Source organism: Abramis brama (genome assembly GCF_963993115.1).
Source record: "Abramis brama genome assembly, chromosome: 15".
Lineage (NCBI taxonomy): Eukaryota > Metazoa > Chordata > Actinopteri > Cypriniformes > Leuciscidae > Abramis > Abramis brama.
Window position 1 is genome coordinate 20,401,098 of NC_139977.1, and position 26,487 is coordinate 20,427,584.

The 26,487-nt window shown below is 37.4% G+C and overlaps 2 protein-coding genes across 4 annotated transcripts in view; both read right to left on the minus strand.

Annotated features, from left to right (window-relative positions):
* capn5b (calpain 5b) overlaps window positions 1–13,485 on the minus strand; it is a 34,766-nt gene extending 21,281 nt beyond the window's left edge. For both annotated transcript variants that reach the window (XM_084136569.1, XM_084136568.1), the window contains exons 1-2: window positions 13,381–13,485; window positions 7,040–7,212 (exon numbers count right to left, since the gene is read on the minus strand). In XM_084136569.1, the coding sequence (XP_083992695.1) occupies window positions 7,040–7,204 (165 nt within the window). In that variant the 5' untranslated portion in view covers window positions 7,205–7,212; window positions 13,381–13,485. The remainder of the gene's footprint in view (window positions 1–7,039; window positions 7,213–13,380) is intronic.
* Window positions 13,486–14,135: 650 nt separating this feature from the next.
* cul5b (cullin 5b) lies at window positions 14,136–26,445 on the minus strand. Of its 2 annotated transcripts, none has more exons than XM_084136697.1 (19): window positions 25,840–26,445; window positions 25,097–25,206; window positions 24,779–24,878; window positions 24,468–24,644; window positions 24,202–24,343; window positions 23,968–24,113; window positions 21,768–21,848; window positions 21,484–21,622; window positions 21,045–21,175; window positions 19,878–19,985; window positions 19,060–19,124; window positions 18,809–18,941; window positions 18,559–18,690; window positions 18,350–18,473; window positions 17,190–17,365; window positions 16,257–16,418; window positions 15,963–16,081; window positions 15,142–15,265; window positions 14,136–14,540 (listed from the first exon to the last, which is right to left on the minus strand). In XM_084136697.1, the coding sequence occupies exons 1-19, from the start codon at window positions 25,861–25,863 to the stop codon at window positions 14,346–14,348; spliced, it is 2,388 nt and encodes a 795-aa protein (XP_083992823.1). In that variant the 5' UTR covers window positions 25,864–26,445; the 3' UTR covers window positions 14,136–14,345. The 2 variants fall into 2 exon arrangements, with proteins under 2 accessions (XP_083992823.1, XP_083992824.1); XM_084136698.1 differs by having other exon boundaries at window positions 21,529–21,622; window positions 25,840–25,903.
* Between the last annotated feature and the right edge of the window lie 42 nt (window positions 26,446–26,487).

A 26,487-nucleotide genomic window follows, 5' to 3' on the forward strand; every position in this document is an offset into this window, starting at 1 on the left:
GAACGAAAGATACACGGATTCTCTTGAACCACCACCGTGTTTGTGGCAGAAAACTACTGCAGTGCAGCCAAAATGCTCTGTTCGACTTATCTGAGATCCTTTACTCTTCCCTGTGGATGACCTGTGACCTACTTTCTGTAAGATCTGAATTTTTTAACTTGAATTTTTGAGTTTGTATTTAAGAAAACTGAATTTGAAGTTCCGAATTTCTTCATCTTGAAAACTTGAATCTGTATTTTTTTAAACTGAATATTTGCAGTATACGAATTCAGAACAAAAAAACTAGCTGTTTGAAAATACATGTCTATAAAATTCAGCCATAAAAACATTTCAATCTGTTAAATTTCAAATGTTCAATACTGGTAAAAAAAAAAAATCAAATTCAGAACTATTTAAACTACCACCTAAAATTCAATTTTGTTAGATTACACTTGCAAATAATTCAAATTTACACAATTCAAATTCAAATCATTTTGTCATATTATAAGCTCCATACAAATACCAGTAAATTGACTAGTGCAAACCTTAGTAAATCACCTTGCATGATTCATTTAAATACTCTCCTCCCATAAATGTTGCGTCTGAAAGGGAAACTCCTACAAATGCATATGCAATAAGGTTAGCCGCAAAAATAACCCAGTCCACGCCTTTTCAGTGCTAATGTTTCAAATAATGCTTGTTTTTAGTAAATCCTGACAGAATTTTTGTAACACCAAAAGAGGGTTTGCATTGGTGCAAGCTGTTAGTAAATCTGTCCAAATCTGTTTGTACTTTGTCCAAAAAATATAGTATAACTTCATTTTGATTAATGAAAAGAGGTGAAAACACAAAAAGTACTTGAAAAAGACAGAAGCAGGGCACTTTAATTAATTTAATAATAGTTATGAATGTAGATGAAGTAGTGCAGCGCTGAAAGCTGTTATAAATCAAATGACTTCTGCTCTGACAGCATCTAGCACACCTCTGCACCGGCCTTGTCACAACCACACATAGCCCAGAAACAACGGGGAAGGAGTGAGATTTGTAGTGACCTAAAAGTAAAGGTCTGGGTCCCTTTAAACAGCTGACATACACTGGGCACAGTGACAGCAGCTGAGGGGAATGTAGCAACTCACAGGCTATAGCTCATTCTGCCTCCGTGTTGAAGATCTCTCAGAGGAACCGCCACAAATGAGCCCTGGTAAAAGACTAAATGCTTTATTAAGCACCTAACAAACCTGTAATACCTTTTAAAAGCTGATTCTTCTGAAAACGGACGGACGGATGGATGGATAAGATGGATGGATGGATGGATGGATGACAGATAGATAGATAGATAGATAGATAGATAGATAGATAGATAGATAGATAGATAGATAGATAGATAGATAGATAGATAGATAGATTTATGGATGGATGGATGGTAGATAGATAGATAGATAGATAGATAGATAGATAGATAGATAGATAGATAGATAGATAGATAGATAGATAGATAGATAGATAGATAGATAGATAGAAAAAAATGACAGATAGAGAGACAGATGACAGATAGATAGATTCAATGGCCCATTCATATAGAAAGCCATTTTTAGCCGTTTGAACTAATAGAATGAATAAATGAATGAATGTACTAGAACAGTGTCTGATCTCGCCTAAGGAGCCAGGATGCACTAAAAATCCATATGAGCATGACACCCCTCCTGGTTCGGTTGTTCTCTTGAGGTATAAAATACATGTTCTCACAGTCCAAGTCCTCACTCTCACAACACTCATTTGTCTTTCACGTTGTGCTATCCAAAATCATTTCCACAGCTCAGCAGGCGAGGACTCTCCTCGCTACCCGGCCGGCACACATCCAGCCCAGCACTCACACCAGCAACATTTCATTCTTTCAGCGCTGGGCTTCTCTCACCTCCTCAACAACTCACGCAAACCACTAGAGATGAGACATGTCACCATGCCCCCATGGTCTGTGAGAACGAAGTGCAATGATTTCAAATTGATGAGGCAAAACACATACACACTGCACACGCCAGACACACTTCTCTATTTCAGAGCCAAGAAACCCAGACGCACGACACTGAATCTCTGTTTTTGTTTGTGGCCTGCATATAAAGCTTGGTACACTCACAGTGCATGACTGATTTTCCATCAGATCCTCTGATATTACCACTCTGTCCATCATTACAGAATGTTATCCAGTCAAAGCTTCATTCAAGCAGACAGGAATACAAATTCGTTTTGGTGCGGCGAATTGGTTCAAGCCGCTGTCATCCCTTTAAAAGCAATGCTAGATCATTTTGAGTTTCATTGATCTGAATATATCAATGATTAATTGCTGCTTTCTCATTTCTGACAGTTCTTTAGGATTCAGATTTTTGATCAACAAGTGAGCAGCAATGAATCTAACAAATCTATTTAAAACCTTCAAAAGGGCTCTGACTTCAGATTAATCAATAAAACACTTGTCTAATATACGTCAGTTGAGTGTGCGTTTGAGCGAAAGAAAAAAACACATGAAAAAAGAGACATAGCTAAGCAAAAACCATCAAGCAAAGGTATTTTACAGCTCTAAATCAAAAGAGCTGCCTTGCTGTCTACTCTCTACAAACATAGCTATCTAAGGCGGTATCAAAACTGAAATAAAGCTTATAAAATAAGATATGACATATTTAGACTGTTTACATAGGCAGTATAAATACAGCTGTTCACTTTGGCATTAGCATGTTGCTAAGCTAATGCCATCATAGGCTGCATAAATGGTAATGAAATCACGCTAACTGCTTTCATCTATTTTTTCAGTATTTAATGATTTTTTCCCCTCAATATTTTACATCCATTTTGGTTGGGACAGACATTTTCACCAAGCTCATAATCTTTGAAGGCAATATAATGATACTGACTACAATGTTGTTATTGTTAACTAATACTAAAACTATTAACTATTAGCAATTAAAATAAAGCTGAAATAAAATACAATAGAAATCTTTGATGAAAAGCCTAAAAAAGTTAAAGACTTAAAAATTAGAAATGTTGCATTGGCAACAAAATAAAATTAAGTTGACATACTAAAACAGAAATGAAAATGTATTAAAGCTAAATATAAATATAAAAAATAGTCTTTTTTTTGGGCCTTATGATGCCTTAAAATGTTTTTTAGTTTTTTTACAACAGGCAGCTCACTATACGTTACCTCCAGTCAGGCTAACCTATAGAAAATCTTAATAGACAACACCATTTGTCTCTAGCGTGCAATACATCAATCTTTATTTGACGAGTATTTAGTCTTTTCAGTTTTTTGTGATTACCTTCACAGCTAAAAAGCCTGAAAAAGGACATAATATCTAAAAATCCTTAACAAGTCCATTGTCTCCCCTGTTCACTCATGGAACAAAGGACCCTGAAACAAAGACACTGACAGAGAGAAAGAAAAGATATTGTTTGTGTGTGAATGCTCTTCAGAGGAGGTTTTTCAGTGTTGTGGGTTGGTAGCTATTATGGAGTATTGTTTGTGTGTGTGTGTGTGTGTGTGTTAAGAGGATGGGTGAGCTGACTGATTCGAGTGCAAGGTCATTTGAGTTATAGCTCAGCCCTCCAGCCACCTCTGCGAACACACACACACTTTTTAATCATAGACCAAAATGGCATCCAAGGGGCAACCCTCTCCTGCGGCTTGGAATTTCATGTGTGTCCGCTTATTTCGCATTATCTCATGTATTGAGAGTTCACACACTTATATGAGTCATACTGACTCTGTCTTGGCCAGCTTTGAAAGAGAAGACATATCGGACAGCCAGAACAATCCCAGAATCAATGAACACAAACTCAGACACCATCGAGCCCACAGTTTGGATAAATGACCGTCTATCATCCATTCCACTGGCTTCAACTCATAAAACATAGTTTTTCTTCTCTCTGGAGAGTAGAAGTGGCCAGAAATGGCAGGAGGGGAGGCAGAAAAGGAAGCGGGTGGGAGTGAGGAATGGTAAGTGGTTAAAAAAGCGTGATCAAGGACCCAAGGGGGGAAAGGCAGTGAAATATGAAGCAGCTGCGGTGAACTGCATTAAAGCTCCTAATAGCGTTTACTCATTCAGAGTGATTTGTGGCAATGTCTTCAATCACGTCAAACACGGCTAGAGTAAGGAGCATTTCATTTTTACAGTTCAGGGACAACAAACAACATGTCAATGTGTGAAATCATTAAGCTCCTCCTTGATGTTGAGTGATTTAAAGTCAATGTGGAATTAAAATTGGCACCATTTACTTTCATAATACATGTTCTTTGCCTTATTGTGCATGGTTTATCCACATGTTATTCCAAAGAAAAATAATGTTTTTATGATGTTTAATGTTTTATAAAAATTGAACAACTTGCTTTCTCTGTGAAGCATAATAGCTATTAGTTTAGCCAAGTAGCTGAGCACTCTGTCTACCGTTCAGAATTGTGGGGTCAGTATGATTATTGATTTTTTCTTTTTTTTTAAAGAAATTAATACTTTTATTCAGGAAGGATGTATTAAATTGATTGAAAGTGGCAGTAAAGGAATTTACGTTGTTAAAAAGATTTCTATTTCACATAAATTCTGTTCTTTTGAACTTTCTATTAATCAAAGAATGCATCATGGTTTCCACAAAACTATTAAGCAGCACAACTGTTTTCAACATTGATAATAATAAGAAATGTTTCTTGAGCAGCAAATCAGTAATATTAGAATGATTTCTAAAGGATCATGTGACACTGAAGACTGGAGTGATGATGCTGAAAATTCAGCTTTACCATCACAGGAATACATTTTAAAAACATATAAAAAATAGAAAACAGTTCTTTTAAATTGATACTATTTTACAATATTAGTCATTTTACTGTATTTGCGATCAAATAAATGCAGCTCTGGTGAGCTTATAAGGATTCTTCCAAAACATCAAAACATTTTACCAACTCCAAACTTTTGAACGTTGGTGTAGTAAATGCAGTCATTTTATAAGAATTACAGTAATAATACCACCATATAAACTGAAATACATCACATCACAGAAGTAATAAAAAATGGATAGACTGAGGAAGTATAGATTGAGAGTAAAAACAGTAACTTGACAGAACCGTAATAAACCGTAAAAAAAGTAAATCAAATCTCAAAATTCCAAAATATTCCTCACAGTCCCGTTAGCATAAAAAAAAGAAGAAGCAGGAATAGTCTGATTATGATTAGTCAGTCTCTAAGGTCTTATGTATCACTACAACACAATGAATGTTATATTTGCACTGTCTGCACTTGATTCCTGTATTCACATTCCCTGCTGCTGCTCCTGAGATCATTAAAAAGGTGAAGATTTTACCTTTGAAATGTTGAATTGTGATACAGATCTTAGTGTTAACTTCAATTATAACCTGTATTAATGGCCACAGGAGCTGCTGTGGGTGCAATTCAGACGCCCCTTCACTGGAACATTTCACTGGTGTGTTTGAGTAAGTGCGAATGAGATTCTGGGTCGGGCATCGTTCCAGGAGTGAGTGAGTGTGAGAAAGGGATAATTGACTTGGACAGACTTGACACTTAGTATGCCCCTGGGCAAGACAGGCGCAGGGGGGGGAGTATCACATTCCTAGCATCTCTGGGATTCGAAATGTTACAGATAGTTTTTTAGGAAGCTGCAATGTATCGTTAACTCAGCAATGAAGCACAGGAAAACAATCATGATGCTTCAAGAAGCCTGTTGATGGCTGTTTCCCCACAGCCATTGAGGTTTTACAGATCTAATGTGTCCTTGTGGACTAACATTGACACTGTATGGTCAAAAACAACCCTGTGTAACAATTCTCAGAAAAACAAAGTCCAAAACAAAACAAAAACTGTAATTTAGTTTTGGAATTTCTGTGTCATCAGATGATGGATGATAGACCTCCATTATGGATGAATGCCTCAGGCTGACCTTTCCTTCTGCCTTGGCTTGACTAACACAGATTATTAATTATACTTATGATGAATCACGAACGATGTGTTACTGATCAACATATATATTGCTCGATAACAAGCAGAATCTTATTTTTAGCACATCTGTGCTGTGTTCTAAAATTTCTCAGCATCTTGTTGAGCATGACTATAAGAAAAAAGAAAGAAAGCATGCATATATTTTTGCAACTGTAAACACTAAAGCACATAAACTACATTTAATGAAATGCATTCATTATTTAAGCATGTATTAGTCATTTAAGCAGAATTAGCAAGTGGTTACAAACTTGTTTTGTCTTACACTATTATTCAAGGTTGGGGTCAGTATAAGATTGGTTCATGTTTTTGAAAGAAGTCTCTTTGATTTACCATGGCTGCATTTATTTGATCGAAAATATAGTAACAGTAATATTGTGAAATATAACCGTTTTCTATATATTTTTATATATTTTAAAAAGTAATTTATTCCTATGATGGCAAAGCTGCATTTTCAGCATCATTACTCCAGTCTTTAGTGCCCCATGATCCTTCAGAAATAATTCTAATATGCTCAAGAAACATATCATCAATGTTTAAAACAGCTGAGCTGCTTAATATTTTGCTTGAAATCATGATGTATGATATATCATCAATATTCTTTGATGACTTGAATGTTTAAAAGAACAGCATTTGTAATAGAAAAATGTTTTTAACATTAAAAAATGTATTTTATGTCACTTTTGATTAATTTAATGCATCCTTGCTGAATAAAATTATTAATTTTGTACCCAGCTCAACCGGTAAGGTCATTTTGACTCATTTTGTAGGTTTTATAATCCCTGTAGCTGAAACAGCAGACTAGCACAAGCTGAGCAAAACGTGTATGGTAGAATTATGCATAAATAATGTAAATGGATTTACTTTAAAAGGAAATGAATGTGTTAATTTTTAAGGTTCTGTTTTAAAGGTTTAATAAAGCAAAATCAATATCTTTCCAACCTGGAATCTGCTTAAGAGCCTCTTGGGAACCTGGGAATCACAAGCATTGCAGGCCTCCTTGTCTCATTCACATTGCTATCTGCTAAATGAATAATTGCAAATGTAAACGGTGAGTTCTAAGGACTGACCGCGGGTCTTTTCCAGTGCACACGGCCAATCCTGTTACCCAGGTAGAAGAGCGAGTCGTCCACGGCCGGAAACAGTGGGTCCTCAAACAGCGCTCCACTCTGTAGACACTGCCTCTTGAGGGTGGAGTAATGCTGCCCCTCAAAGGCCTTCACAGACGAGAACATCTTTCAGCCTACAGAGGGACAACACAAACAGAGAGAGAGAGAGAGAGAGAGAGAAATGCCAATGTAAGACAGAAACAGCACAAGGTGTTCTCATCACCTTCTTTTTCAGGAACATATGTGCGTATTGCATGCATGACTTTCTAGCTTGGTGTCTGTTCATATTGCTCACAAAAACAAGTGGACTGAAATCTCCAGTTCTATAATTATTGGGTGGCTTTAGGCACTTTCTGGAAGTATGGAAGAACATGTCTTAGTAGGTTGAAACGTTTGACAGGTTAGCAGCATCAAATATTTTGTTTGAGGCACTTGAGCTAACTAGATTTATAGATTTATATTTACAGGCACAAATGTATGTTCCGTTTAGTTTTTTTTCGTAATTTTTCCATATTGATCTAATATTAAGTTTCATATACACTACTGTTCAAAAGTGAGTCAGTATGAGTTTTCTTTTAAAGAAAATATTACATTTATTCAGCAACGACGCATTAAATTAATCAAAAGTGACAGTAAAGAAATGTTACAAAATGTTCAAATAAATGCTGCTTTTTAAACTTTCCATTCATCAAAGGATCCTAAAAAAAGTTTATCCCTGTTTCCACAAAAACATTAAGCGGCACGATTGATTTCAAGATGTTAATAATAAGAAATGTTTTTTGAGCAGCACATCAGCATATTAGAATGATTTCTGAAGGATCATGTGACACTGAAGTAATGATGCTGAAAATTCAGCTTTACCATCAGAGGAATATATTAAATATACTAAAATAGAAAATAGCTTTTTTTTTTATTGTAATATCTTACAATATTACTGTTTTTACTGTATTTTTTGATCAAATAAATGCAGTCTTGATGAGAATAACCAAAAACATCTTTCAAAAACATTTAAAAAATCTTACCAACCCCAAACTATCGAAGTACTGTATATCTTAAATGCCAAATAAAATAAAACAAACTATTTGATCACTACACATTGGTCAGATGTCTAAGTGGCAGTTCTGGGCCAGAATAAGCGGCACTGTGGACCAAACAAAGTCATACCACACACCTGGCCAGACTCCATGAGACAGAGAATCTGAAAACGCAATTAGACTTGACACACAAAAGATATACGGTGACAATGAAACTGCTTTTTAGAGATTGATTGGAAGGAACACGTCCCTCTAGTCTCGACAATCTACAAGACACACTTACTCTGTCTGGCAGGAGGAGATGAAGTCACACGGCAGGAACTGTACCTGCAGAACAACCATGTCACTGTGCCCCGGCACTGCTGTGACACTTTGCTTTAAATCCAGGTTGAACTGGAATGTATCATTACAGAGTTGTATTCACCACAGACACTGGTAGAGTAAAAGCGATGCCTACTGGGATGAGTGTGTCGGATTAACACCCCTCTTCCACTGACTTCCACTATAAGAGCTACTCAAGAGTTTGAAAGTAGTTCAGATGACATCTTATCCAGAAACGCCACATACAACACGCCATTTATGTTCAAATATACAAAAAAGGATCCTTCCGTCCTATTCTCTGCACATTTCCGACGACTTGTCTGAAAAGCATGGGCTGTCTGTCAATCACAGCTCTCTCAGAGGCTAGTTTTGAGAGCCAAGCTGCGGTGAATTATTCATCTCCGTTCCCAGACCTTCAGGAACATTAATTCTAATTTCTGCAGAGAAAACGTAAAGACGTATTACCCAAGACTTCGGATAATAACAGCTCCATTAGATCGTCACGCAATATCAAGTTAGCAAATGTAGGATGAAGCTTCTTCCATATCTTGATGATCTCATTAATTGGCGATGATAATAATTACATCATATTTGCATGTTATACAAACAACATTATGATAAATTATGTTCATTAAAGGAATGTTGTGGATTCAATACAAGTTACATAAGCTCGACAGAATTTGGAGAATAATGTTGACCATCAGTGTTGTTATTAACTAAAACTATTAAAAATCATTCCCTTTCTTAAATAAAGCTGAAATAAAATAAAATATAAATATTAGATGGAAAACTTAAACAAAAGAAAATGTAATTTGAAAAAAAAAAAAAAGGTCGCAAAATAGAAATATAAAAACAAAAGCTTAAAAAAACATATAAAAATAAAATTGACGAAAGCACATAACCAAGTAACTAAAAACTAAAAATTTTAATATAAACATAAATGTCGATCAAAATGTTTATACATACTATAAATATTAAAAGAAAACTGATTACCACAAATAATTTTTCCATTTTATTAAAAAAAAGCTAAATCAATGTTACTGTGAGCAACTTAACATGAAGCTTATTACATGAAATCTTCTGTTGAAACAAGTGTATTATTTGTGCTGCTAAGCTGTTTAAATGATTAATTTTAAAGTTTACATTCATTCATTTAGCAGAAGCTTTTATCCAAAGTGGCTTACAGTTGAGAAATACAACAAGCAATTCATCTAAAGAGGCAATAAACATAAGCAGCACAATTAATACAAAGTTTCAGTCATCGTTCAGGTTAGTGCAAGCTAGAACAGGGAGGGATCAAGGAATAGTGAAAGCATAGAGGAAGTAATAATGAAAGCATAGAGGAAATATAGTATCTATCATTTTTTTTTGCAGGCTCCAGTCAAGTGCTCACGGTAGAGATGATATTTCAGCTGTTTCTTGAAAATTGTGAGGGATTCGGCTGTCCGAATGTGGTTGGGAAGATCATTCCACCAGCAAGGAACAGTGAATGAAACGAGAGTGATTTTGTGACTCTCTGCGATGGAACAACGAGACGCCGCTCACTTACAGACCGAAGGCTCCTTGAGGGCACGCAGACTCATGAGAGAGTGGACAGTGGAGGTAGGAGGGTGCAGAGCCCGTGGCCGTCCTGTAGGCAGGCACCAATGTCTTGGACTTGATGAGAGCCGCAACCGGGAGCCAGTGCAGAGAGATACACAGAGATGTGATGTATGTTCTCTCTGGCTCATTAAAGACCAGACGAGCCGCTGCATACTTGATCATCTGTAAAGGGTTTGATTGCACATGTTGGAAGTCCAGCCAGAAGAGCATTGCAGTAGTCTAGCCTTGAAATGACAAAGGCCTGGACGAGAAGTTGTGCTGCAGGCTCAGTTAGTAAAGGCCTGATCATCCTGATGTTGTGCAGTGCTACAAATTAATTTCCATTGTAAGTGCCTTTATTATGAACCAGATTTTTGCTTCTTTCTTTTTTTCAAGAAATGTGATAATCTATTTTTGTGGAAATCAACATTAGGCCACAAATGCAGTTGACTGAGCTTAACTACCACTGAACCCTGAATTTTCCTTCTAAATGCTTTATATCATCTCTTTTTTTTAACAGAGAACTTGTGAGTGCATGGCTAGGGACTGGTTAGGTACTGGAAATGCTGTTAACTTGATTGTACAGTACACTTGACTGGAGAACCTGGGGAAATGAAAACACAGCAGTTGGACTGCCAGCACGGCAGATGGTGCCTGGCCTTGTCTCGTGACTGACTCGTGACATCAGTGAGATGTCCACCACACAAGCAAACGGTCTCTCCTCTACACGGTCCTCCTGTACAGTAGGCAGTGCTGATGCTTGCAAGTGGAATTCAAACTTCAGGGTACCAAACAGTACAACTGAAGGATTAAAGTAGCAAGAATATTATGTGATTATGCATCTGTTCAGAAGCACCATATTGGCTTTATGAATATGCAATGTTAAAACTAAGCTGACAGATGTAATGTGCCAAATGAGACCGATAGAGGCCTTTTGACTCTCTCACACCCAACTTATGCACCGCTAGCTCATAAAAGTTTATAAGCAGGGTAGTGGAATGATGTGGTTTATGGTCTCGGCTCTATTAAGCATTGCGCTTAATTTGAAAAAAAACAAAAACAAACAAACAAAACAAAAACAGAGTGAGACCCAGAATATTGAGTTCCTGAAGAAAATGCACTGTATGAATCCCTCGGGACAGCAGGGCCAACATGGTGCACTACCAACTGAAACTCCTACTTTGGCATTAGAAGTGTAGGTGGTAAAGAGAGTGAGAGCACAAGAGAGGAAGCTGCACTGGAATAGCTGGCAGAGAAACAGTGTGCACCAAAGAGCTTGATGAAAACCCCCTCCCCTCTCCGACAAATCACCATTTCAGGGTATCCCAGCTGCGTCACTGCAGCCACCTCATGAATACATTAAGTATGTCATCTCACCAGCCATACAGTACACCTAGAATCACCCCAGTACTCCGTGACTCCTTGTGCCTAAAACATGCATTGTTGAGTCCATCACTATCGCAAAATATGCTCAATTCAAAATGAACTGCAGACAGTGTTGGATGTGTTACTTTTGAAATGCAATCTGGTTACTGATGACAAATTGAATGACTTTAGGTAATATAATCTCAACACTTCTTGATATTACTTCTTATTTATTTGGTGTCACAAACAACAATAATTGTGTACTGTTTTGACAGAAATACACATAAAAAATACATTAACAAATGTGTTGCTCATGGTTAGTTCATGTTAATACATTAACTAATGTTAACAAATGAAACTTTATTGTAAAGTGTTACCCCTTTTCTTATATTATCGCATGTTTCGATAAATAAATATTGTGCATTAAGTACTAATTAACACTCTTTTCACTAAACAATGAACTAGTTTGACTAGTAAAATAGTAATGTTTACTAGCCCTGCTGGGAAATACAATTTGGTGGTTGTTGGTGGTTGTAATTTAGAACACGGTAGCTGTTTTTTTAGCTAGTCTAAGATAATCATCATTAGCTGGTAAATAAACCAGCTGCTTGTTAGTTATCACATTTATGGTGGTTAAGCTGGTTTATATAATATGGTGGCTGGCTAACCATCTAATTAACAGACTGGACCAGCAATAGAACAGAACTAGTTAGAGCAGTAAATTAGTTTAATTAGCCCAACTAAAGAATCAATCTTAACATAGTAGTGGTATTTTGGAACATGGAAGTTGGTTTAGTCTATAAGATTATCATTAGCTGGTAAACCAACTTGGACCAGTTGGTCATTCCAATTTGAGGTGGTCAGGCGGGTTTTTATAACATGGTGACTGGTCAACCAGCTAATGACCAAATGTGACCAGCTAATGACAATCAACTAGAACAGAACTAGTTAACTAGTTAGAGTAGTAAAGTCAAGTTTACTAGTAAATGTTTTGGGGCATGGCTGGTTTCTAGTCAGCCTAAGATTGTCATTACCTGGTAAACCAACTTGGACTAGCAACAAACCAGATACTAATTTGTCATTCCAGTTTAAGGTGGTCATGCTGGTTTTTAGAACACGGTGGCTGCTCAACCAACTGACCAACTAATAACTAACTAATAGCCTAATCTTAGATCAGATAGAAACCAGGTACCATGTCCATATAATTTGACCGTATACTTTATGGAAAACAAATTGCTTTGCACAATGATATAGGACTTCTCCTTGAAAGATATAAATAAATGAATAAGCAAACACATTTATTACCATTGCGTGATTATTAATAGTCATCAAATGTATCTAATTCATAAAAAATATATTAAAACAATGTAATGTATTATAATTACAAATACTTCATCTGATTAGGCCAAACAGCTTACATTACTAGCCTACCCAAATATTGACGGAACTGCACAAAAGGTTTTACGATTCACACACTAAACATGTCATCTGATAATTTTGTTGCATTAACAGTTCTGGGTTAAAACACGTTATGTTCCCGCTAACGACTGAGGGACTACACTCCTAACAGACCGGTGGTCAAACTTATCTTAATAAGAAACGCAAGGCGTGGGGACAACTAATTAACAACGTGCCATGGAAAGTGATTTCCTTTGCTGTTCAAGAACAATTGGACTCTGCTTTACCCAAACGTACCGAACAGATGCAGTAGGCTTCCAGTTCACACACTGGCTTTAAAGACATGACAAATTGTGCCTGGAACAGCCAAGAATCTCCATCAAATAAGAGCGCGATATTATTATTTTTTCGCCGCTGCACGCGTCCCGTCAGGTGGCAAGATATACCTCTCGCGCTCGGAATTAACATAAATCAGCGTGCTCATCTCGTTTGTAAGGGTAATTGCAGTCTCGCATTCTAAACCGTGTCAAATTCGATCGGATGTCACACACTGCTAGTGTAATAGATCAACACGGCCTCGTTGCTTGTGAAATAATCCAATACCTGAGCACAACTCCAGTCCCACGTTGGCGTCTCTCTCTCCGGTCCTCCCGGGATCCAGCGACGTTCTTGTGGTCCCGTGCAACCGAGGCTCTTCTCCGAGCTCCGGATTACTCTCACGCGTGTATGGGAGGGGCCTACGAGCGGAGGGGGGACTCCTAGTCTGAGCATGTGCGGCGGGGTAGACACCAATGTATGCCCAGACACGCATTATGTCATTTTTGTTGAAATAGTGCCATTATTCAATAGCATTAGCGTGTAACTCAACATAATTGTACTCTTGCAGAATTATAATCAAGCTACTGTCAATCTCATCAGCACCATGGACAGCAGCAGTGTACATTTCTAACTTGCCACTAGGGAGACAAACTAAGCAGAGACAGTGAACTGATGGGTAAAACTACTGAGGAAAAGACGCCTGAGGCCTGCAATTCTCTGCAATAACATACAATGCTGTGAATCATGAGGGTAATTTAATCACTAAAAAAAGGAATTGCCCTGAACTTTACATTTTCTTAACGCAATGAAAGGCACGCTGTCTGTGATTGGATGTTCAGAGCTAGGATAAGCTAGTGGTGAACCCAGAAAAAACACAGATGGATGGCTTTTTCAGATTGTAGTCATATTTTCACCTAGGGCGTTGGCGTCAAAGGTGGCGAAACACATTTAAAAGATGCATTTAAGTTGCCCAAGATCACAGACATGCATCTGACGCATTTAAATTAGCAACACAGAATTCTGCTCATTTTACACCTCTATTTCTTTCAAAGTTCATTTTTATTAATTTCATAGATTTGTGAAGTAAGGCAGGGATATTTCAGCAATTTCTCAGCATGATGTGTGTTGAGATCTAGTCAGTCATCCAGCAGGCCAGGCTGGGCAATGAGCTGAAATCAGATATGGAATCCTCCAAAGGAGTGCTAGTGTCTAAAAAAAAAAACGTCCCAGAGTGCACTGGGCGTGGTAGGCTACGCCATGTAGATAAACGTGTTAATGTCCGTCTCGTCCCGTTTGATGTACTTCTGTTCTATCAGCCACTCGATCTGCTCTTTGATCATCTTTTTCTGGGGAAGAAACATGTTCTTTAGGATCTCCACCAGCTCTGTCTGAAGCTGGGCATTGCTGATCCTCTTCCTCATCTTCATAATCTGAATGATAGCTTCCTGTACAGAGTGAAGAAGAGGAGTTTAGTGACAAATGAGGTTTCCTTCAGTGTTAGCATGTCTGAGAAATGTCTAGACTTTAATGTTTCTCATGCTTTTATAGTAGACAAGTAGAAACTGCCAGCATATGAATATCTTTACAAAACGTAAAAAAATGAAATGGGTAAGTTGGACCAGATGGTACCCAGAAAACATCCTTCAAAACCATTTGAAAAACATCTGAGGATGCACCTCATGAAATCACTATATAATTCCCATACCTGTATCATTGTTTGCTTACTTCACTATTATTCTAAAATGTGGAAAATAATATAATAAAGAATCTAACACACACACACACGTTGGGTTTCCATGTTTTAGGAGGACTTTCCATAGACATAATGATTTTTATACTGTACAAACTTTATATTCTAACACTACCCCCTACCCTATGATGTATAAGATGCTTTTCATCATGGGGACCAAGGTGAACATTTGGTCCCCACAACATAGGGTTTACCAGGACCAACCAACCATCCAGACAGACAGACAGACAGATACACAGATAGATAGATAGATAGATAGATAGGAGTGTCAGTGATAGGTTCAATAACTCCAATACCTGTGTGCGTAGTATCCTAAGTTGCACGATGCCCTCATTTTCTTCTTCACGCATTCTCTCTGTGGTGAGTTGTAATCGACCAATCAAATTGATCTTCCCTCTTTTCTGGACCTTTGAGTTTTTTCTGTGCAGAAGAGATTATTTCATTGAACTGAGCTCTGGTAAAACATGCAATTAAGAAAAATATAGTAGTCCAGCAATATTTGTAATTAATAGATAACCTTTTATGTATACACCATTAAATACCATTCAAAAGTTTGGGGCCAGTAAGAATTTTTCTTTTTTTTCAGCAAGGGTGTTTTAAATTGATAAAAAATGACAATAAATACTTTTTACATTATATTTCAAATAAATGTTGTTCTTTTGAACGTTGTTCATCAAAGAATCCTGAAAAAAAAAAAATAATCCACAAAAATATGAAGCAGCATAACTGTAACTGATAATAATAAATGTTTCTTGAGCAGCAAATCAGCATTTTAGAATGATTTCTCAAGGATCATGTGACACTGAAGAATGAAGTAATGATGCTGAAAATACAGCTTTGCCATCACAGGAAATTTTATATATATATATATATATATATATATATATATATATAAAAAGTAGAAAATAGTTATTTTAAATTGTAATAATATGTCATATTCACTGTATTTTTGATCAAATAAATGCAGCCATGGTAAGCATAAGAAACTTACCGACCCCAATCGTTTAAACGGTAGTGCATGAAATGTGATGAAAATATACTTTATATTATGATTCATTAACACACATTTTGTAGTATTGTTTAATCATCAAATGCAAACAGTGATGAGTGTCCTTACATTAAAGAAAACTCTTGATTGATGTAAAATACAGAGCCTTCCGCAAAGTCTTTAGGAGAGCCCACCACAGGTTCATATGACAGCACCTGACGCTTTAGTTTGGGGAAAGCTACAAGAGACTACAGATTTAAAAACAACAAACAACCAAAAAAAGGTTAGGCAGTATTCAGCAACCAAAAGTCAATGTCATATCAGATCCCTTCATTCCCATTCCACAGGATCAGACCGTGTTCATCCCATTGCTAACAGTGAATTGTTTTAAGGGAAATGTCATCAAAATAAAGACTCTGTTACCCAGAGGGTCCGGCGCAGCTCAGCGTCTGGAAGTTCCGTGGCTAATTTCAGATTCTCAAAGCTGATTCTCTCTCTTGGCCTCTGGTTCCAGGCAAACAGCACAGCTAACTGGAATGTCGTAACTTCTAAATCATACTGCCCAACTTCATTCTTGAATGTGATCTAGGGATAGAAGAGATGTTCCCTTGACATGAAGGACCTCTATAAAATGTCAAATTTGAGACAGAATCTCCAAATCCAGTGTAGCAAGAAAACTGACATTTCAAAGACTAAATTAAAGTTTACAGCAACACAATTCACAGAAGTACAACTTGTGAGCATCAAAGTTCAGCAGTTTTTTCAAGGGCTGTAACCAGAAGTCCCACTCAATAATTAGAAATGGCCAAATTGTTCATCCCCAAAATGTTTTAAAAGTTAGCCTATATTTTTAGGCTGGTCTACCTCATCACTCATCAATGTCAAAATGATTGCGACGGCCAATCCAATCAAAGAAGGCGGGCCTTACTGTTCACAGAAGACGACTGTGAATTCCAACACAATGCTTTAGTTTTAACGGTGTAAGAGAGCATGGTAAGATGCAAGTAGCTAAACATTCAATATTTGACAAATGTGTTACAGAAATGTTCAAGGACCGACAATATTTCACTGTTTTGAATGATTCATGTAATTCATAACTGAATGTGACGAGACAACAAACATTTTGACATAGACATACGAATAAGAGTGAATGTGTGCATTTTTTAAAATAAAATATAATTTCCAAATAGTTTAACAACTACAACTGGACCTAGAACTTCTTTCGCTGTTCTTATTTCTTATTCTTTTCTGCCTTAATAGTCTTCATGGAAAACTTCTGGTTTTGGCTCTCCCTTATTTTCACAGGAAGTAGAGCATGCCGTTATGCAAAGGGCTTAAGCTGAAGATGCCACTCACAATGCCATTGGACATCAGATGGTGCCAGTGTAATTTTCTGCCACTGTGATTTTTCTTGTAAAACTCCTCGACTTCAGGAATGAGATCTTCTAGTTCGGTGGGCAAAGATACAAACACTTTCTCTGAACTCCGAGACCATGCTCCCGCATTCAAGATCTTTATATTGACAGAGTCGGCTGTAGTGTCAAGACATAAATAAAAATTAGTTTGATTGTACAACAAAACAGTTCAGAATAGAGGCCTGCAGTCCCGCGGGACCCAACGCAACAGAGTGTGGCGCGGGACAAGATTTGATGGGCGAATGTGGGTGCGGGCGGTTAGATACTCATATGTGTGTGGGCAAGGCTTAGTCTTCCCCTGTTTGCTGCTACTTCTGATCACTTTTAGAGGGAAAAGCTGCCCATAACTGCATGGTGTAGTTTTCTCTGTAGTAATAGCATATTGGTGAAACAGATTTGGCAAGCGATCCAGTGCATATCTGTCTTTGTGCTCTGGAGAGCATCAAAGGTTTCTATTTACAACACATTTTTGCAGCGTTGAGTAAATCTCCAACAACGATTCAACGATTTCTTGAACGCAATGGTCAATTAGAGGTGTTTAAGGAAGTCAGAATCCACTTACCAATCAAAACGACTGAGTTTTTGTTCAGTGCCGAGTTCTGCACGCTCGCGAATCCTCTCATTATAACAAACAAAGTGTAGACATTATGAGAGATTCATCGCGCAGTCAGCTTAATTGATTATAACGTAACTTTGTGTACCGTGATGAACTAAAATGAGTTGTAAAACTAACAGCTTTTTAGTGATTATAAAGGGAGCGCTCTTTGTGCGCTTTCTGCAATGCTAATCACACATGTAGTAGCCTATACTGTACTTGCTTTTCTGTTCAAATTAACAGTGGTTTGTGAATGTAGATGCTTTAATAACAAATAATATGTCGGGAGTGTTTATGCTAGGATGTGAAGGTTGTTGCTAGGTGGCCAAACTTGAAATTATTTCATGGATGTACTGAAAAAATCTGTTTACTTTTACCTGAGGACTTTTGTGGGCGGTAGTGGGACAAAACATGAATGTTGCAGGTAGGAGTGAGAGAAGGTAACATTTTTGCAGCAGCGGAGACCTCTAATTCAGAAGCATCATAAGACATAAGTCATATCTGACCTGGTAATGCAAGTTTGTTGTGTTTATGCATTTCTTTGAAGGATTGATTTAAGTCTTCTGATACTTTGATGTCCTGGAACATTCTGGCGAGCTTGTTCACGTAATCTGCTGGCATACCAACCTCCTGTACAGACACAAAAGTCACTCGATAGAGATTCACTGAAAAGACTTTCATCAATAATTACAATCGCGCTCTCAATTCTTCTTACCCTGAGCCACTCCACCATGTTCTCTTCAATCTCACTGTCTGCAGAAATGTCAAGAATAAGCCTGCGAGTCAAGTGCGCTTTGTGGTACCTCATGAAGACATCTTTGTTCTGAACATACTTTAGAACCAAGAGCTGTAATCAGGAGATAAAAATAAATAATTAACACATTGCAGTTGTGAACAGAGACGTGCAAAAAACACTGCCACAATAAAATACAAATATTTAGTGGACACTCCACCTACTCACTCACCACTTCCTTCAGCTTGGCCTCTATTTCCTCTGATGTGAGTTTCTTGCTCAGTGGAGTCTTTCTAAGGAGCATATCACAGTAATTGGCCAGCAGTTCTGGGCATTTGGACTCTGGTTGTGTTTTTAGGCCCCCACTGCAAATAAAGGACAAATAATTCAAACCAAAACCACAGTAATTCAAATATATCCCAGATCTACAGATAAAAAAGCACTTTTTCAAAAGATATATATGTATATATTGAGATGTCTTACCCTTTCTGTTTTAGAGGGAGCTCTAGTTTAAATATTGTTGCGTCATTCACTACTGCTTTGTATGCCTGCGTAAACATGCATGTATAATATGGTAATAAATAATAATGAAAAATGGAAATCACCTCCTCTCCACTTCACTTTTCAACATGTGAAAAAAAGATACACTATTTTGGGGTCAGTAAGATTTTTTTGGTCACACTTTAGTTTAGGGTCCAGTTCTCACTATTAACTAACTAATTACTAAGACTTTTGCCTCAATAAACTCCTAATTACTGCTAATTAATAGTTAGTGAAGAAGTTGTTAAGTTTAGGTATTGGGTAGGATTAAGGGATGTAGAATATGGTCTTGCAGAATAAGCAGATTTTTTATTTTTTATTTGGCAAAGCTGAATTTTCAGCATCATTAATTCAGTCTTCAGTGTCGCATGATCCTTCAGAAATTATTATAATATGCTGATTTGGTGCTCAAGAAATATTTCTTATTACTATCAATGATGAAAACAGTTGAGCTGCCTAATATTTTGGGGTAAACCTTGATACACTTTTTGTTCAGGATTCTTTGATGAATGAAAAAAAAAAAAACATAAGAACAATATTTATTTAAAATAGAAATTTAAATGCATCCTTGCTGATTTTTTTTTTTTAAATCTCACTGACCCCCCCTTTAGTAGTGTATATTTTTTATACCTATAGATTATATGAATATATTGTATTATTATTTTGTCCAATAAAATTAAAAATATTTTTAATAACATTAATACATTTTATTTTCCTGTGAAGTCTTTAACAGTGAATGGTTTGGATTTCTTGAGACTTACTTTATCCCTGGCTGTTAGGAAACGTGGGTCATCTTGGAATGCATCCTTAACTAATTTACTAAAGCGGTTAAACAATGTTAGGAGTTGCTCGACATATTTTTCAGAGTCCTGCAAAAATAAAACATCAATAAGTCATAAAGAGCATTAAATTAAGAATTTTGAGAAACAGTTTGGAGCCACATTATGCATTTTAGGGATGTGTGCCACGATTAATTTCCATAATTTTATAACGACTAGTCGATGAAACCCCCAGATGACAGTCAAAAACAGTTTGTATCAGCGATCCATTTAAAATAGCCTACTTAATCTATAAATCAAACAGTCAAATTCCATACTGAATTCACTGAAAAATAGATAAAAAAAAAGTATTTGCTGACAGGAAGCTCACGCTCCAGACCGACATGACTATTTGCCGAGGCTTTGGATTACAGGTAATAATGCTGTAAATAATGTTCAGTTTCTTGCACAGACTGAGCGTTTCGCTTCATAAGACCTCAATGTATCGTCTGGAGCCACTGGTATTAATTTTGTTTTGCCTGTATATGATTTTTTTGACTCTCACAGTGATGGTACAGTAGCTGTCGACTTGCATTATATGAATCATCAAGGACTATGGTTTCAGCTAAAAATCTTCTTTACTGTTCTACTGAAGAAGAAAAAAAGACACCTACATCTTGGATGACCTAAAGGGGTGATTAAATTAATATCACATTTTCATTTTTGGGTAAACTATCCCTTTAATCAACTTTAGACAATATAGACATATTTATTAAAATCAACTGAATCACCCTTGTAAGTACAAATTAAGCTTGTAAGTACAAGCTTAATAATATTTACAGAATTCCTAAAATAAAAAGTCAGCCCATGTCAAGCTATTGCACCCACCGCTTGTGTTTGAATGTAGCCTTTGTAAAAATATAAAGCAAAGCATAAATTTGCACAAAAAAAACCTAGTATTTCCAATGTCGACTAGCAGCAGCGGTTTCGTTTAGTAGACTAGTCCCACACATCCCCAAAGCATAAAATAAGCGTAAAAATAATCATACAAATTCATAAACAAGGATTAATAAAAATGAATGACTTCTTAGATCATTCAGTGATTGCCTAACAGCAACTGGACTCGTGTACATGATCCATGATGCAACTGTAGCTACTGTCTCTACTCACTGAGGTAATGGTCTCCGCTGTGGCCACCATATCAGCCAGACCTGCATTCAAGATATGATCCTCCAGGTCCTTCAGCATAGGCTCAATCCCACTGGGCACTTTGTCCATCAGCGAGAACATGAGGTGCAGCTCTGTGGAAACACCAACAGCAGAACAAACACTCTTCAATTACATTAAAACATACTGAAACAGTAAAAGAAAAACATGAAGTTCCTGTCTATGGAGCTCTAATGCCAAAATACACATGAATTAAACCAAGTATTCCTGATGCAATCTACAAAAATGTGGGATTTCCTTCCCTATACATATAACAGTTGTATGCTGTTGTGTTTGTTTACAGTGTAAATGGGTTGGTGGATCAGCACACAAACACACAGATGGTGATATGGGTGGGGAGGTGTTGGCAAGATATAGATGGGAACTGGGTCCCATTGCCAACCTGAACTTGCTGAGCCTTTGGTGCCAGAGCTCCTGCCGTACTCACTCTCTGTCTCGTTCCGCTTGATCATTCCCGGACATTCGGCCAGGATTGTCTCTTTGAACGACGTCACCAGCGCATTCACACAACACTCCATTAGCTGAATGAACGCAAAAGGCACAAACTGAGCACCTGATGTTAGTATGCGAAAAAGACAAGTGCGCACTACACGCTGAGCATTATTTAATAATGCGGCACACCACGGGGTCTTGTTTAGGAGCATTTTTGGAGCATGGAACACTCACTGCCTGGACGGAGTTACATTCACGTCTGGTTTCCAGATATCGAAGTGCACGCTTCTCCTCTTCTCTTAACTTGCCATCTGCCTGTCAATCAAAAGCGTCACCTGGGATAAACAACTCTCAAATATTGTGACACATAATTATGACAATTCAGAAATGCGCTGTGATTTACCGTTCATACACATAAATGCTTATTAAAAAAAACATATATTATATATATAATATATACAGAATATATTTCATAATATGTATATTAATGATTTTACTTTACACAGAGGATTTCCTTACTTGTAAGAGTCAAACCCTCAAGTTTTCATTTTGGCTTTCATCTTTTCATTACAAATCTAGTGAAATGCTGTAATTGTATGTTCACAAAAATGTTGGAAATTACTTGAACGTGAAAAAAAGCGTTAAGCGCATTAAACTCACAGCACAAGCAGAGATGGAATTCGTGACATTTATAGCAAACTGAAATGTTCTTCAGGCCTGTTCACATAAAGAACGATAACTACAACGATGACTACATTAGCGTTCACACCAGCGGACGATATCGTTCTGTTTATTCTAAGCGCGCTGAAGTCGTCTGCTGCTTTAAATGCTCAAGCTCTTTAAAGCAGGATGGATTCTGATTTTGGTCAAAGTTCATCAGCTGAAAAAAAAAAATTCTGAAAGTGATTCCAGTGATATCATTTCTCAGTGCTGTTATCGTTATGGCATGGAATTGGAATCTGCTATTCTTTTATATTTAGAACGATTTTTTTGAACTTATAGTTCTCGTCCTTGGTGTGAACGGGCCTTAAAGGGGTGATATAATTTTCACAAGATGTAAAATAAGTCTTTGATGTCCCCAGAGTGTGTATGTGAAGTTTTAGCTCAAAATGACAACATGTAGAATGCAACAGGACATTTCTGAATGGTTAGTTGATGAATTTAGGTAGATTATGTGTAGTTATCTTCTAGTCATTGATTAGTATATTCTGTCATGATAATCTATAAATCGCGTTCCCGGGGAGGGGCTTATGTAAATTTTAGGGTTTGCGATGTCACTAACCCGGGAGGAATGTCGTGTAGTCCCTACCAGCCTTTTGTTGTAGTCCTTAAAAAACGATTTATTTAAAAGCACATATATTCCTTTGCTTTGAACTTTGAGCTTCGTAACTTTACAGATGTTGTTTATGCTCAAACAGCAACATTACACACTAACTAAAGTTAAAAAAGTGAAATATAATCAACCACCCCTTTAAGACGGTGAAAACACAGAATCATGAGCTGCTTGAGTGTAAGGGTGTGTTCACACTTGTAGTTCGGTTCACTTGGTTCATTTGGTCTGGACCATTAAAAAACATTTAGTCCTGGTTCGCTTAGCGTTCAGATTGGCATTTTTACACCGAACCTTAAGATACCAAACCTAAAGGGATAGGCATACGTTCACAACCTAAATGGGTCGGCTTTTATTACGTATTGCCTATTTTGAGATAGAATTTACCAAACATCTAGCCTGGTTAAAACCAGACCATTCTCAGTAGTAACTGAGTTATGGTCTGGCAAAGCTTCATTAATAACTCATTTCCAAAGGGGCGTCACCAACGGACGTCGCTCAAATGCCTCTGGGCGCAATTGGATAGACCTAAAAACCAATCAGAGCGATCGTCATTGTATAAAGCCCGCCCCAACGTTTCTGATTGGTGCCGTGATTTCGACGGATTAGAAATGGGCTTGAATGAGCTCTTTGCCAGACTACTTGCAGAGCAAATCTAAATTTGCCGGAAGTTGTCTGGGTTTTCCCAGGCTACCAAACATCTAAAACAATGCTGTGTGCTGGGCTAAGCACAGTTTGTTTGTTTACATTTATTTGGTCCTTGGCATGTTGTGTTCATATATCGTCTGAACCGCACCAGCGTTCGTTTGGAAGCGGACCGAGACCACTTTTTGTTTGGTGCGCACCAGGGTTCGGATGGCTTCTTATTCAAATGAACCGCACTAACAGAGCAATCGCAACAAGGTTCGTTTTATTCGAAACAAACATGCCAAGTGAGAACACACCCTAAAAGAACACAGTGATGCTTTCAAAAATGCCGCAACTGACTATATAAATGAATAAAACCATTTCAAATATTCAAAATCGATATGTTATTTTTGACAACACTAGTGTCATTCAGATTTTTCAAGTTTAGGCTTGAGAGCTATTTAAAAATACACTCACATATTTCATATAGTTCTGAACGCCGTTCTGTTGCAGATAGGAGGGTGCTTGTGTCTTGTAGAACCTCTCTGTGGAATCCAGATATGCCTTCTCAAAATTCTCTCTATAGATCTGGAGCTTGTCATCAGTGTTGGAACACAAATTCACTGTGAGACAGAGCAAAAGACAAGAGTGTCCATCAGGAGAGGTCCATCTAGACAGAACCCGAGTGGCTTAGCATTATGATAGCTTTACCATATGACTCGCGCACTCCGATGACAAGCTGCGAGTCGAACGCTTCTCCTAATCTCTCAGCATGGACCAGTTTCATGGCACTGTCCTGGAGCCGGTTCTTTATATTACAGAATATAGACTCGTTCCATGTGTCTAGCATAAGCTTTAGCAAAAAAATAAGGAAACAATTGATTAGGATAGATGTGCATCTTAATGTTGTGCATGTATTGTTACAATAATAACAACTGCATTTAAGTGATGATATAGATTGATAATATAGAAACCACCTTTCTAACAATACTGTCTTCAACACTGGACTTCTTATTGCTCCCCTGGTTGCCCAGCAGGGTGATCTCTAACTTGCAGAAGGGCTTAGGTAGAATATCACACTGTGTGAAGAACTTCCTCCACTCCACAATGTAGGCTTTAAGCAACGCCGTGTCATCCTGGTGACTGAGTACTCGCTGAAGTAGATCAGAAAGAGACTCAGCATGCATTGATTACAGGACTGGGATTCCAGCAATTTATTTCTTCAGAGATATTTAAATATGATCTTCACTTTATTATAGTAGGTGCAAAAGTGGTATACAGTACGTACTGCCTGTGCTTGCTTGATGAATTCTAGGATGTCTTCTTTCAGTGCCTGGTGAATTTTTGCTGGGCCTTTGTCGTCCCATAAACACACTGCATGGACGTCTCTGCAAGTCAAACACAGTATCAAGAGATGATCTAAAATCAGATTCTACTCATTGTGCAACAATCTAACCTATGCTGTTAGTTCAAGTTGATATTATTGCAGTGACAATCATACCCCAAAAAGCACCATTAGTTAAATAAATAAAAGTCTGGATGTACAGTACACTGACTTCTTGATATTTATGTCTGGCCAGACTATGTCACATCGAAGACAACTTACGAGAACAAATCGAACCACTGCTGCTTAGTAACTGACTCCTGACGGAGTAACTTCAAAACAATGGGCCGCATCAAATCCCATTTGTCTTCAAACTGCAGGGAGCCTTTATTCTGAGAAAGGAGATCCAGGACAATAAACAGGTCTTTAAAAATATGTTATGGGTTTTATGCATTTAAAAAAACATTACATTTCATTAATTTACATTATAGCAAAAATGTAAAACACTAACAGAAGGCACAGTGCAAAATAATATGTGTAGATAGATTATTACAGCTTTATCATGCAATATAATAAATGTAGATGGATTATTACAGCTTTATCATTAGAGACCAGAGGCACCAGGTGAGCTTCGAGCTTGACATAAACCAGATATGCACAGGCTGAATTATATGGCATTTAAATGATTCACTTTTGGTTTGCAATTTTATTCAAGAAAAAAATATATCTATATTTTACATTGTCGTGATTCACACAATGCAGTCCCATGATAGCAGGTAGTTTTATGACTGTAAATTGTGCAGTGAGGAGAGACATCCTAGAATAGAGCTCTGAAACCTAAACATTATAATAGCTCAAAACCTCACGAGCTGCAATGAACAACTCGAACAATATAGTTTCAAATGAACGCGTCATGTTTAGCGATCTAATTAGAAGCCCACAGTCACCGGCTCATAGGATCGCTGTCATAACACTGTGGGAGACGCAAACGATGCAAAATATTCTCACATTGTGGGACCTCCTACCTTCAATAAATTAGACGTCGCCATGTTTCTTCAACTTGAACCCCGTGTAATCTCGCGATGTTTGAGAAGGTTTGGTTGCTAGGGAGCATTGCGACAGACTGCATCAGCAGCACTGTCTGATACTGAGCAGTTTATGCTTACATCTTTTGTCTATTCTGTACATACAATTTACACCATAGACTGCTAGAATTTATTTTGTTATAGGATCACGATTGTTTTTATCATCATGCCATTAAGCAGTGCCAGTGAGAAAAACATTTGATAAACAAGGAATATTGACATTTAATCTAGCAGGGTCAAACAAACTGTCCTGTCCTTGGTGATAATCTGGACTGGAGTCGGCATGCCTGATTGAAGGACAAGATGAGTTCTTTCCCATAACAATCTGAAGGCCGACCAGCTGTAACTGTTAACGTTAGTTGATATAGACTCGTTTTGAAATCACAATTCTCATTAATCGTTGATAGAAATAAATGTAACGGCTCAGTTAAACATGGCGTTTAACTATTCATCTTTAAAATAACTTAAGTACATTTCTGATCGATTTGATCCATAGACAGTATGATTTGATCCCCATTACATGTTCATTGCACACAACTTCCGTGTGTGCTGCCATTGGTCACAATTTAAGAAAGAGGAAGTACAATA